General features: G+C 36.3%; 1 protein-coding gene across 1 annotated transcript; it reads left to right on the top strand.

The window, feature by feature from the left end:
- Positions 1-1,164: 1,164 nt before the first annotated feature.
- Positions 1,165-13,813, top strand: LOC143447405 (N-alpha-acetyltransferase 25, NatB auxiliary subunit-like). The gene is made up of 26 exons (XM_076947493.1): positions 1,165-3,010; positions 3,094-3,179; positions 4,143-4,281; positions 4,525-4,643; positions 4,812-4,886; positions 5,000-5,105; positions 5,341-5,421; positions 5,512-5,623; positions 5,701-5,796; positions 5,954-6,111; positions 6,247-6,377; positions 6,752-6,894; positions 7,094-7,185; positions 7,463-7,552; positions 7,637-7,817; positions 7,903-8,050; positions 8,378-8,481; positions 8,568-8,681; positions 8,866-9,014; positions 9,431-9,593; positions 9,660-9,754; positions 9,866-10,001; positions 10,161-10,296; positions 10,422-10,769; positions 11,018-11,134; positions 13,234-13,813. Exons 1-26 carry the CDS (start codon positions 2,959-2,961, stop codon positions 13,246-13,248), a joined length of 3,186 nt encoding a protein of 1,061 aa, XP_076803608.1. The 5' UTR covers positions 1,165-2,958; the 3' UTR covers positions 13,249-13,813.
- Positions 13,814-13,868: the final 55 nt, after the last annotated feature.

Below are 13,868 nucleotides of genomic sequence, written 5' to 3'. Positions count from 1 at the left end.
TAACAAATGTTTTGACCTGGAGTAACCGCTACCGGGGGCATAATAGTGACAAACATTGCATTTGCAGCAGCATCTTTTACACAAAAAGTACCGGTACCGAGTACCGACAAAGTACCGAACTAGTTTTGTAAAATAGTACCGAATATCGGAACAGTCGGTACATTTTTTACCAAGTACCGGTACCGTTACCGATGGTACTTTCAAAGTACCAACTGGCCACCTCTGGTCTTACTTAATCGTTATTCGGTCTCACAAGCGTATTTAAGGATGCATTGGGCCATCCACACCCCTCACAAACCCAATTTTTTGGGCCATAGCCCTATAGCATGCTAAAACAGGCAAGATACGCTCACATACAATGAACGAAAAGGAAAAGGCGGAAAAGCTCTAGGGCAGTGGTTCTCAACTGGGGTACCGCGGCACCCTAGGGTTCCATTTGCGTTTGGCTAGGTTGCCATGAGCTATTGCACATTATTCACTAGTCCAAGGAATACGATAGCGTGCTGTGATGTTATTTTGAAGTCATAAATTTTTATTATGCCTTAATACCGGTGCTATATTTGAGGTCAGAAATGTTATGCACAGGTAGGCCTACTGTACTTTACTTTGAGTTTTTTTCGAAACTTTTTTCAATGTAGTATTTTGATTTCAAACTTTACACCTAAATTTGATTTGATTGCATGTGGAAGCTCTTAGGTTCGACTGTGGGTGCCGCAAAGTCTTTTCGTTGTTTGCAGGGTGCCGAAAGCCAAAAAAGGTTGAAATTCACTGCCCTAGAGCTTAAAACGTGCAGGACGTTAACTGCAGTAGTTCTAGCCTATAGCAATAGAGGTTAGCACGGTCACTAGGCTATTACGCTCTTTGGAGTGTCATTTTGAATGGAGCGTTTCGGCATTGCGAATGGCGAAAACAAACAAAGCATGGAGTTCAAAATACGACCGTCGCAATCGTTTAGCACTAATTCTTTGCGATTGAATTAATAAATTTGACGAATGTGAATAAGCCACAGATAGGAACATTTTTGTACGTGCGAAGAGCACAAATTATCCCCCGATCGGCAATTTTGTCTTAATGGACCGTATCGACCTCCTACAATCTATGTTGAGATGTAATATAGGATGTTCATGACAACAAGAAGCAAAGTGCTATGTTAACGTTGTGCGTTGGTTAATTGATTTGCAAGCGTGGGCTTCAGAGTTATCTTACAGGATAGCCTATGCCTGTTTGCTATTGTCAGTCTGTCAGGGTGTTGGCTACATGGTTTTAGCAGGGTTGTAACCAAGTCATTTTCTTTTGACTCGAGTCAAGTCAATTGTTTTTATTTGGGACAGTTTTCTTGCCATATTACGTGTTGAATTGGTTATGTTATGTCATACAGTCGTTGCCAGGCAAATTGCAGATTTTATAGCTTGAGCGCACTCAATATTGCTTTTCATGTGCAACAATGACGTACTTTAGATGCCTGGTTTTGCATTTAATGACAAAACTTCTGCACACTTAATTTTTAGTTCGTACTGTCTTATAGAAATTGAATCAGTCGACCTCTCAGTCTTTTTAATTCTGACTGAAAAGTACATGGCGGCTTTCGACGAGAAATCGTGTGTGTCTAGACGCGATTTTTGGCGTGATGGAATGCACTGAAGCTTCATTGGCACTTAAGTAGTTACACAACCAACTTTGCTTGATTTGTTTATGATATATCAGCGTGAACTTGTAAAAATTCCGTGTGCTAGTTGGTAAGTCTCGTGCATACATGTTCCACACTTTCCACTTTAGTGTGTATTTGCACACAAATGTGTTTGGGTATTTTTGTCCAGCCGTACTTGTCATTTTTTGTTGTTTGGCACACATAAGATCTTATTGAAAACGAACATATGCTGCAGACCGGGTTGTCACGGTTGTCTCAAAATTAGTCTGGTTCATAAACCTTTTTTCGGCGAAAGATAATGGTTTAGAAAAATATGCATTTTAAACTTGTAAAGCTTTATTTTTGTCGCATCTGTGATCTGTCATGCAATCATAACATAACCTGACTCGAGTCAACTTAAGTCATTTTGGACAAATTAAATCAAGTTATAGGAATTCTTTGAAATATCTGAAATGTTACTTGTTCTCATTATAAAAGTAGGTTGTTGGCATATTAAGTTGGCGCAAGATCTTTTAGGTCCATACCAAGATGACTTCAGCATGAATTACGGTCAAGCAGTGTAAACTTTGTTTGACCTCAGCATAGCACAGAGAAAATACAAGTCTTATTGTAACCACCACAACTGCAAATTCACTTTGTCTTTTCATTTTTTCCTTAAAGGAAATAAAGCACACTTTCTCATTTTTTAGAAATTGCATTTGACATAACATCTATGGCATATTTGCAATGTATGTCAATTATCTAACCTTGCGTGTACACATTGCACGAAATGCACCTTGGGATCTGTAGCCTAGTTTGCTACATCTGATTGTGAAGTATAAATACATTGCAATTATACATATATATGTATACAATTAGTCAAACTGTGTTTATAACTGTGCCATTGCACACCTAAATATGCACTTGTATACCTTACTATGTATACTATGTATACCCACTCTTGTCATTTTTGGTTGTATGGCGCACGCAATGTTTGCTAAAAATGGTCATATTCTGCAATCCGGCTATGAAGCAAGTGGAAATTAACAGAATTGGACCAAGTTGCATAGGTGCAAAATTGTATCGAGCGACTTTGCCTTAATTTTTTACTTTTTTGAGGACAGAATTTTAACATTGAGTGGTACATTTTTGTTTTCTTCCAACCAATGTTTTTGTGTACATCCTGTTTGGTGTTCAAGTTGTATTTGGTTGTACCATGAGCAATACTTCATAGATTTCATGTTGTTGTTACTAGCCTCAGTGTGGTGACATTTTAAGTATAATTTTGTGGTTGATTTTGGTGGTGATTTGACATCTGGTGCAGAGCAGCCATGGCAACTGCCTTAAATTCTGTCAATGAAAGAAGATTGCGACCGATTTATGGTAAAGTTATTTTTTGAGCCTATAAAATAGGCTTTATGGAATTGGTTTTCTTCCTCTGGAATAATTATTGTATCTTTATCCAGAGCAACTTGACAATGGAAACAATAAAAAAGCATTCCATGAAGCAGAGAAGGTTCTAAGAAAGCAAAAAAATTTGCTTGCTGCAAAGGTATGATTATGAATTTTTACATTTCACCTCTTTACTTCATGATACTCTAAGTCAGGGCTTCTCAAACTATGGGTCGCGACCCCAAATGGGGTCGCGTAATGAAATTTTGGGGTCTATTAAATATTTTTATTGTCATGTTAATAGGCTATCCGTTTCCAAGAAATGTGTTTTTTAAGGATTGACCGCAACCGTTGGTGTGAAATGTCGAAAGATAAAATATAACCAATCGTAACAATTGATGCATTGTTACGCTATGATTGCTGTAACGTGCTGACCAAAAGTAACCTTACCGCTCGCATTACGATTTCAGAGTAGCCTAGTAACTAGTTTCTGAAGGAACCTAGGCTAAAGTTTAAAGCAGTTACAACATTAATTTAGTATGGATCAGTGGTTAGGCTTCGTAGATTCATGTGGTAACAATGTCAATGTTATAGTCTTAATTAGGGTCGGATTATTTGTTTGTTATTTCTTGTTTTCATTCGTTGCTTTATTTCATGTTTCATTGTTGTTGTTTTCATGTTCCTTTCGATATTGTTTTGTTACTTCGGCAATTGAATTATAAAGCCAAAAATAACCGAAACAAATTGGGTCTGTTTTGTTTAGCGGTAATTAGCTGGTTAACCGGTTAACTAAATGGAAATATCCGGATATATCCGTTATCCAGATAGTAACAATTATTGATATCCTAATTAACCCTAGTCTTAATAGACAAAAGAACTAACCCCGTTTTAATGTCATTAACGTGAATGTCCCCATAATGGGGTCGCATAGAAATACCTTTTTCAAAATGGGGTCGCAGAACAAAAAAGTTTGAGAAGCCCTGCTCTAAGTCATAATAATTATAACAGTATCCTTGCAGTTTTCATTGCCGATGAATAAAATGCGGCGATTTACCTGGTTTGTAGCTGTGTACATGGGCATTTCTATTCAGAATTGACACATGTTTCTGTTTATCACTTCAAGGTTCTGAAAACAATTGCTCTCCATAGAATGGGAAAACAACAAGAAGCTTTTGCTATTTCAAATGACATTGTGGCGCAGGAACCTACTGATGAAAATAGTCTGCAAGGACTTAGTCTCTATTACAAAGAAATCCAAAAAAGTTTGTTGCTGTTATATTGTTACTAATTGTGTTTCATTCCTTATTGTCCAGTTGTTGCAAATTTGTCTTCCAATTTTTTGTTCTCACCTCATTGTTCTGAGAATAATGCAAATAATTAAATGGAAGTTTAAGGCAAATGTCCACTTTTAATTCATGGGAAAGGCACTTTTATTCCTTTTTAATGTCTTGGTGGAAACCTCACAGTGTTGCAGACATGATTTTAATTGTTTGCTTTTGTTTCAGCGGAATTAATCAGCAAAATCTATGAGGCTGCAGTTAAACGTTTCCCAACAAATGAAGATTACCTAACCCATCTTTTCATGTCTTACGTCAGACATGAGAAATTTCAAGAGATGCAACGGGTTGGGGCCGAATGTTTTTAAAACTTTGCTTCTTTCCCTGCTTTTAGCTGTACATTGAAAAGTATCCAGATTAACTCCTCCTGAAACAAGGAGACTGATAACTTGTTTGTTTATCTTTGTTAGGTGTGTACTTGAATGCCCGGGTGTTAATTCACATTTGTATTTCAGGTTGCCATGACACTCTATAAACACCATCCCAAAAATCCGTACCTGTTTTGGGCTATTATGGCAATTGTTTTGCAGGTGAAGAGGGCATTGAATACATTTTTTTCTAATTCTAGTACTGTATATGCTGGTAGTTTAGTGCACTGCATTTTGATTAAGGTTTGCACTAACAATGTTCAACCTGATAACAGGCCAAAAGCACTTCGAACCAAAAACTTTCAGAAACAATGTATTTGCCACTAGCAGAGAAGATGATCGAAAAACACATTGAGAAAGGAAAGCTCGAAGCAGAAGCAGGTTTGAACTGTCGTAGATGTTGAAAAGTATACCAACATTAAAAAAACGTCCTAAAATAATTCCCAAAATCATATAATTGTATGTTTTAGTGATTGAAATTCATTCGCTAGATAGACAGACTCGTAGATGTTACTAGCTCCTGCTTATCTTTTAAATGCTTGTTGCATTACATGCCTATGCACAGATTGCTTGCACAAGTGCTTTAGAATAAGTGCTTTTTTGTTTAATACCTCAGAGGTTCGTCTTTATCTTCTTATCCTCAATCTACTTGAAAAACATGAAAAAGTTCTCGCTGTGTTAAAGGGAGATCTTGGAAGTAAGTGCTTGATAGTTAGCTTGTGTAATAAGCTGTAGTTAAGTACATTCTTTAAAAATAAACAGCTTATTTCGAAACTAATGTGTGCAGAAAAGCTTACATCGGAACTTAAAGGCCTTGCGTTTGCTGTTTTGGCTGCCGAGGAAAAGGCCAATCGTTGGGACAGAGTGAATGCAGAATATAAACGCCTTCTAAACGAGAGGTTTTGTTTCATCAAACTTTTATGGTTTCAAACTAAAAACTTACATATCAGCTCTTACTGTTTACTGTCTCCTGCAGACCAGATGTTTGGAATTATGCATTGGGATATCTCAACTCATTTTTCAAGCTTTATGAAAATCCACCTGCACAAGAAGAGAACAGCATTCTTAACAAGTCAGTTACAAGCTTTTCTTATTGATCATTCAGTTATAAATTTTTTTGTTGTTGCTTAAATACATACATTAAGTAATTTTATCATTTAACACAGTGCCTTGACTCGTGATGTGAATTTGTTTTCAAAACAAGCGGAATTTCTTTATATGAATTATAGGTTGATTCCCCAGCCTGATTATACTCTGGACCAAGTATTCACCTTCATTAATGGGCTAGTGGAAAGAGAAAACCAATATGAATGGAATAGAAGCCGTGGACCATATTTATTGAAGTTAGAAATGCTTTTAAGGTTGAAGATGAATCTACAGAATCAAGGTTCTTGCTACTAACAATGTGACACTTGTTGTTCATCTTTTATTTCCATTGTTTAAATAAAGTGTATAGATTCTCTACTGTGGTTTTTGTATTTGATGCTTCGTATGCAAAAGCTTTTCTTGGTTCTCATACTAGATGAGACAGAACAACTGGGAACGCCAAGAAAGATTCTACTGCAATATGCGCAAGACTTTTCATCGAAGCCTTGTTGCTTTCATGATGTCAAGGTGTATCTCTCACTGCTGTCACAGGAAGATGTTGATGAGGTGTGTGTTGTAACATGGTTGAGATACCCATTGCAACCTTCTACTGTAGCAGGCTTACCAGGCATGGCCTTGTACTCCATAGCACATAACTGTAATGGCAGCAAATGTGTTGAAGGCATGGAGGAGTAAGGCTACTACATGCACATAGATATCATACTTTATAACCATATCTTACACATACTTAAAAGGGTGTATCTTACTTAATACTTCTGTAGTCAGTGTGTGTGTAATGCAATATTTGAGAGTAGGGACTATTGGGCAAGTTGAAGATTTAGCATCGCACAATGCACATTAACTGTTTTTCTCACAAATACTTTTAAAGCCAATAGTGTATATGTATAAACTTTTAGGTACTGTACTTGTATTTTTTACAGTTTATTAAGGAGTTGTCAGATCAACTGGATGAATTGATGGAAAGTGATGTGCAGAGCGACTTGAGTGAACTTACGACCCCTGAAATTAATCGCGGAAAAGAAAAAGAAATACAACGACATATTTTTATAGTTCAAGTAGCACGGTATGGTTAAACTTTCTCTGTCTTTATTCCTTCAGTTAGATTTATTGTTGCTTGCATATGATCATAAACTGTAACTCAATTATTACGTTACCATGTTAATACTAACAGCTTTTGTTATGTATCTTTGCGAACTTATCTGTATACAAAATATAAAAATTTCACATAAAACTGGATTGCTCGATGTTCTTGTTTTTTGAAGGTACTTGGGCAAGCACGAGTTATTATCTCTTGAAGAAAAAATTAAACTTGCCGAAGGTTATATGGAACGTTATGAAAAGGGGCTCTGCTACAGTCAGTTCAACAGTTTATTCGTTATATTAGGATTCTATGGAGAAATTATGATCACCTTAATTCCGGATTAAACTAGATTAAAATTATGTTGTACCAATTGTTTGTGTATAGTTTTGAGTTCTTTAAACTGCTATATTTTTAAAAACCACTGCTGGCCTATAAAGGTCGTTTATATCTTGTTATTTATGTAGGATTCGAAGCTTCAGTTTCATTTATAAATATAGTAATAAACTAATAGCTGTAGTTTTGCATGTAATGGTTTGTTTTGCATACCCAGGTGCTGACAGACCTCTCACAGACGGAATAGTTGTTGATGCGTACTGTGTTTCCGTGGTTTGGTTATTGATTGATATCTTCACAGATACAGGTTAAGATTATTAAAAATCCTACTCGATTTTTCAAAATCATAGAAATCTCAGCAGTAAAAACCAACAATAAGACTTTCTCGCAGATGACGCGATGTGGTTGTGGAGATGTGTGGGTTTACTGGAGTATGGGCTGACAAATAGCCCACATAACTATGAAATGAAACTCTTATTAATCAGAACCTACTGCAGGCTAGGCCTTTTCACACCGTGCGCCTCAATCTATGACTCACTGGAACTGAAACACATCCAACATGACACACTGGGGTAGTTGTTGTGAATTTCAGAAAAATAATTAAAGGTAACTTTACGTCTAAAATTTCTTTGAGTTTGTCATAATTTCCTTTCTCAGTTACTTAATATGTGAGCAAGTCGGAAATCTTGGCCACTTTCATCTCGCATCCCAAGTCTTCCAAGTCGCTCGTAGCTTCTATGTCACAAACAACAAAGATTCTGTGGAATGCCTTATTACATGCTTTCGCAATGGGACCTTTCATAAGGTATAGTGTAGCTTCAAATGTTGGTTAGTTTAATACCATAAGCAACACTTTCTTAAGATGGCTATAAACAGAATGTAACATATGTGCTTATGCTAAATATAAGTATATGATATATATATATATACCTGTATATATATATATATATATAATATATATATATATCCGTATCTTGGCTTTGCTGTGTTTGTTATTGTTCAAGTACGTTTCTTATTCATTACGAATTAGTCAATTCAATCGTGAAATAAAAACTAAGGTAGAAAATATTGATTGAGATTGAATTCAGACCGTAATCACTTGTCCAACTCTGATAATTCTATTTTATCGCAGATATCTGAGCTTGTAAGTTACAGGAGAAGAGTCGGCAACTCCCTACATGCTGCTTACATAAGAACCGAACACGTACTCATGGATTTATATACAGAATGTGACATGTATGAACAAATCGATGTAGACAGTTACGTGTAAACCTCATTTCATGATTAAAAAACTTTGCAAGACATTTTAACTGATTTTACAGTGATCAAGCCTTGGACAGTTTGCACGAAAACGTTGATCCCGACAGGATCGAATTTGAATTTCTAACAGACAATCGAGATTTTTCAGTCATTTCCGACATCAACCCAGTTAAGAAGTAAGTTTTATTTCAGATTACGTATTATTAGATTATATTATTTATTATTCTTATTTATTATTTATTCATATTATTTCACATTACTAACATTTTTTGCATTTTTCTTTTCACCATTTAATCAACGCATGACCAAAATTTGTTATTTACAATTATAATAATCAATATTATGGTTTTGTTGTTGTAGGCGATTATGCGATGAATTAATTGACAAAAGCTTCATTGAAGACAAAAGGTGGCTATGCTTCCGTGAGCTTTTACTTCGCAGTGTTCAGTCAATTCTTTATGGAGCTCGCAGCAAAACTTCCCAACAAAATGGCCACTCTCGTGATATTGGTATGTCTGGTCTCCAAAGTTTCAAGATATTGACTTGATATTGACAAGATATCATGTGTGGTCTGTAATTCTTTGGTGCATCTAAGAATTTGTAAATTAGTGCAAGCCTTGTGCCTTCCTTATCTACTGTTTCTCAAACCACGGGTTTTAGAGAAATCAAGGATTGAAATAAAATGAAAGGTTTAGAATCCAGTGAAGGATTGCGAGTGTATTTTGCTTATGACAATTTCAATAATTGAATAACGTTGGGTTGATGTTAGCTTGATGGTAGACTGTGATCATACTCTTGATCTCTTCTGTCAAACAATATTTAGTTGCAAAAAACTGCCACCAAATGACGCTGCTGTACCCATATAGATACATTATCCTGAAAGAGTGGGGTGTCAAAGTTTATAGCATTTATCCTCTTTTTTTAGATTCAAACGGAAAAGTAGATGATGATTATGTTGAAGAGCTTGAAAAGTTCTGCAGCGAAGAACTTTCACCACCTCCACAGTATCCATACCATGGCCCTCATCCAACAAAATTACATCTCTGTTTTGAAGCTAAATACCCACAAACTATGGTCTCGTTATTCAGGTTTGTAACCTTGACGTAACCTGTTTCTTATGGCACGTTGCATGACTGTTGTTGACTGCATCTCAGGTATTGTCAAGGCCTGTCAAGTGCGTCTGAAGATAACATGCAACAACTGGATGAGCTTTCAGACAAGATAAAGAATGTCTATGACAATATTAAAGGTATTGTAAGTCCATAAGTATACTGGTCTTTACCAAATTGTGCTATTCTATTACCAATGGAATTCAAAGACTTAGCAATCATTTGAGTTTGACATCAGTTATTTTGTGCAGAATTTTTGGGGACTTGCTGCCATGGCATTCTTGCAGAATGCAAGCAGGATTTTAAAGCCCCTATAAATGATGGTTCCATGCTTACAGAGCCTATACCAGAAAACCTGTTAAGGGTGAAGACAGGTGTAATTGAAAGGTATGGTTTACGTCCATAAAATTGCCACGTCTGCCCTAATTTAAAAAGCATTTAATTTCACTTTTTAGTGTCATGTGGCATCTGGTCGCTTGTGAATTGAAACTTATAATTGCTGCACTAAACCCCTTATTTCATTGCTAACATTTCTATTGAATCCAGGCTCGTACTTTGTATGGAGATGTTTAGCTTATCCGTGTTGTCACTGGTGTGCATGCAGCCGTACGTCCTGGCCGTTAAGTCCGATTTGCAGAGGAAAAAACGAAAAAAGAAAGGAAAACAAACCCCAGTACAGTTGGTATAAGCTCGAAGTTTTTTATTTAAGTAACATCTTTGCTTTATGTATAAAGAAACATTTTTTAACATTAAAGGAAAATTTTTCCGGGCCGACACTTCTGCTAATTTCAAAAAATTTTTGAGCAGCCATCTTTCATCAACGATTACCAAGCGAGTGTTGAAGGAATGAAAGAAATCGGAGCGCAGTTCACATCTGCTATGAAGAGGTTGCAAAATGACGTCAAGATCATGAGAGACAGCTGTAAACTTAGCGAAGAAGATGATGAAGATTCAGTAGCAGAATTGGACGAAACACTTGAAAACAAATTAAACATCACTGATGCTGCGAATCAGAGCAACCAGCAGAACAATGAAATTTGTTGTGATGTAAAAGATGAAAACTCGTCCACATCCAATGAACATTCATCCAATCCTGTGTCAACCAATAATGAAAACATTGAAGTCTTAAAAAGTGATGAAGAAATTTGTGGAAAGGTAAAGTAATTACGCCACCAACACCGATCCGTTCCATCATGCGTAAACGCTGAGCAAGATAAAATGCGGCGTTGAATGCTTAACTGGCAATGCCCTCCTCCCAGTTGTTATAAAAAGCGTTAAATGTGTGGTTGATGTTTATTTGAATTTTACGGTGCGTTAATTCTATAGAGTAGACTTAATATTTGCATTTTAGCATGGAGAGCTGTCATATTCCCGCTTACAAGTTATTTATGTCCCATTTTTAGGACTTGAGCGAAATTGGGAAGATATTTGACCGAAGTCTGCGTATTGCCGCCGGTAGCATACTTACATCAAGCAAACAAATGCAGACCATAATAGATGCCCGGCTTAAAAGTTTAAAGGTACGTTGGTTAAACTGAGTCCGTGTGTGATGCAACTCGGCCATCAACCACCATTATCCGTTGTATGGCCGTTCAAAATCTTTATGCGTGTTAAGAATTAGTTTGTTGACCAAAATATTCGCTATTGCCTTGACAGTAAACCTTCGTGTATATATTCTTTGTTTATAAGCCGCGCAAATGGAATCGTTGGATGTAATGTAAGCTAGTAATTACAACTGACATTTTCGCGAAACGACGTCACGTAAGGTACTGGAATCCATAAGCAGTTGAATTTGGAAACCTCTCGTGCAGAAAGTTCAAATCAAATGCAATTAAATTTAGAATGGAAGCTAGATTTGAACTGAGGTCAAAGGGTTTGGGTTGTAGTGATTGCGTTTTACAGAGACCTGCTATTAAAAAGGTCACTTGTTGCGCTAAACCATCGTATAGAGATCACTGTATGTGGATATGACCGGTAATGAAATCTATAATAAAACTACCTGTAGTTCGTTTTAATGCAGAATCGCAAAAGGTATCTGTGACTTCGTCCGTCTATGACTCTATGTTCAACCGCCTTCAGAGCATAATCGCACAGCATGCAATTACTTTGGATAAAACAATGGATTGAAAGTTTTTAAACTCGTTAGATTTGAATACGTCACAACGTCGATGAAAGTTCTGGACATACCGTACGCAAAAGGGGAACAATTGGTTGACCCCACACCGTACATACCCTTTAAGTGATCGCGGAATAATTTAATTCTACTGGTGATTGGCTTTCCAGAAATACCGACAGTTCACAATCTGTTAAAAGTTCAGCGCGAAACTAACAATCGCAAAATTAGAAACAAAGCACAATTTGCTGCTGTTAAACTCGCGCCCGAGACGTGTCAGCGTCGACTATGTGAAATTACGAAGTAACCACATAGTTTGCGTGCGCTAGGGTTCGCCGCAGAGGTGCACTGTCACATAGTAAACGACATGACTCGGCACTTACGCTACAAAATTTTGGTTAAAAGAAAGACCTTGAAAATCATGTGCACGCTTTCAACTGCACCTGAGCCGAACAAAGACAACAATAAACTAATTGCCTAATTCGCGAATTGTAGGTGAGACAACGCTGCATACATTCAAAATCAATAAGAGTTTTTCGCGTGTGGTACGTTTGGTAGCACAAAATATATTGAAAACAAAGGAATGTCGTCTCTACGCTTTGGTTGTTACGGTAAATGCGTCGCACTTTCACGGCGTTTTTGTAATTTAATTTCACCAGACAAGTCAAAGTGAGGAGAATAATAAAATCTATGGCGTAAATAATCAAACTTCCCAACGGGGTAAATAAAAATAAGAGCGGAAACTTCCATTCAACCAGTGTTTCGATGGGTTTTTCTATAGCTGTATACGCTGCATTCGAACTACATGCTTTATATTTATTCGCAATTTGTCAACATTGACTGTTTAATTTGAGCCTTTCTGTGTTGATTGGTTGTTGTTGTTTTTACTAACATATCATTTTCCTATGTCATGACTGCTTTGCTGCACTTGTAAGATTGCCACAGCATACTTCTCATGTGAAAAGCTTTACTTCATTGTAAGCAAATGTTCAACACTATTTCAGTTTGATGGCGCATGGTATGGCTGAGTGCTGGTATATCCTTACCAGAATAATTCCACTACACATGTGATAGAGTCACTTAAAAGTTTACCATAATTCCGATAATAAACAAAGATTAGTTTCAATAAAATTCAAAAAATTGTCATAATTGCAGAGATTAGGCTCTTGTTACGTAGTTTGATTTATTCCGACATTACGATAAAGGTAGGAATCTTTTTTTCTGTTCCTCTTTACACAGCGGTTTGTTTATTATGAACTGATAGGGTAGTAGTTTCTCCATGGGTAGTAGTTTCTCCATGGGTATTAGTTTCTCCATGGGTAGAGAGAGTAGTTTCACCTTATTGTCATAGATTCCGTTACAATAATACTGAGGTCTGTTAATGATTAATAATGGACTTTGTTTAATGTCAGATTTATTTGTCAGCTGGTTTCTTATATTTAAATAATACCACCTGCATTTTAATGACTTCATTCTCTGATCTTGACACACCATATATATTTTCAGGACGTGAAGGTCTGATGAAGAGTGAAAGTTTTTCAACGCCGAGTAGCTGTTTCTCTAAGATCATTGCAGATTTAGTCACATAATTTGAAGGCTGCCATATTTCCTATGCAATAGTTCAATGTGCTGTTGTTTGCAAGTTTATGAAAGTAATTTAGTGTGAGCATGTTATACTTCAGGCAAAATTTAAAGCTTAGTATTGTAATTTGAGAAGGTTTTTAAAGCTCGTTAAACCCCTAGTGAATGATGTTGTGCTTCTTCAATAAAGATTTCGCGAATACTTAGATAAAAACATCGACCGTTTTATGAGGAACTTAAAATAAATTTGCCATATTTATTGTTCTTACTGTTGTTTTCTTCATAAACCACCAACTTTCATATGTAACAATTTATTTAAATGAAGCTGTTCAAATTTTGTGATAAAACTAAACCACATCTTAATCTTGTAGTGTGATGTCAGCCATAAAGTTTTTATTCTGTTCGTATCAAAGTTAAGCTTATTTTTGCATGAGTTGAAATTCAAGTCTTTTTCTCACAACAGTGCCGTGCTAGTTTTAAAAAATAAACAGAACAACCTTTTTAAGTTTTCTGGAAGTTTTTACTGCACTCGCGGCATTAAAGCAAACAATGAAACATAT

The sequence above is a fragment of the Clavelina lepadiformis genome, chromosome 2 (assembly GCF_947623445.1).
Source record: "Clavelina lepadiformis chromosome 2, kaClaLepa1.1, whole genome shotgun sequence".
NCBI lineage: Eukaryota > Metazoa > Chordata > Ascidiacea > Aplousobranchia > Clavelinidae > Clavelina > Clavelina lepadiformis.
The sequence above is the reverse complement of the archived record's forward strand: the minus strand, read 5'-3'. Positions and strand labels throughout refer to the sequence as shown.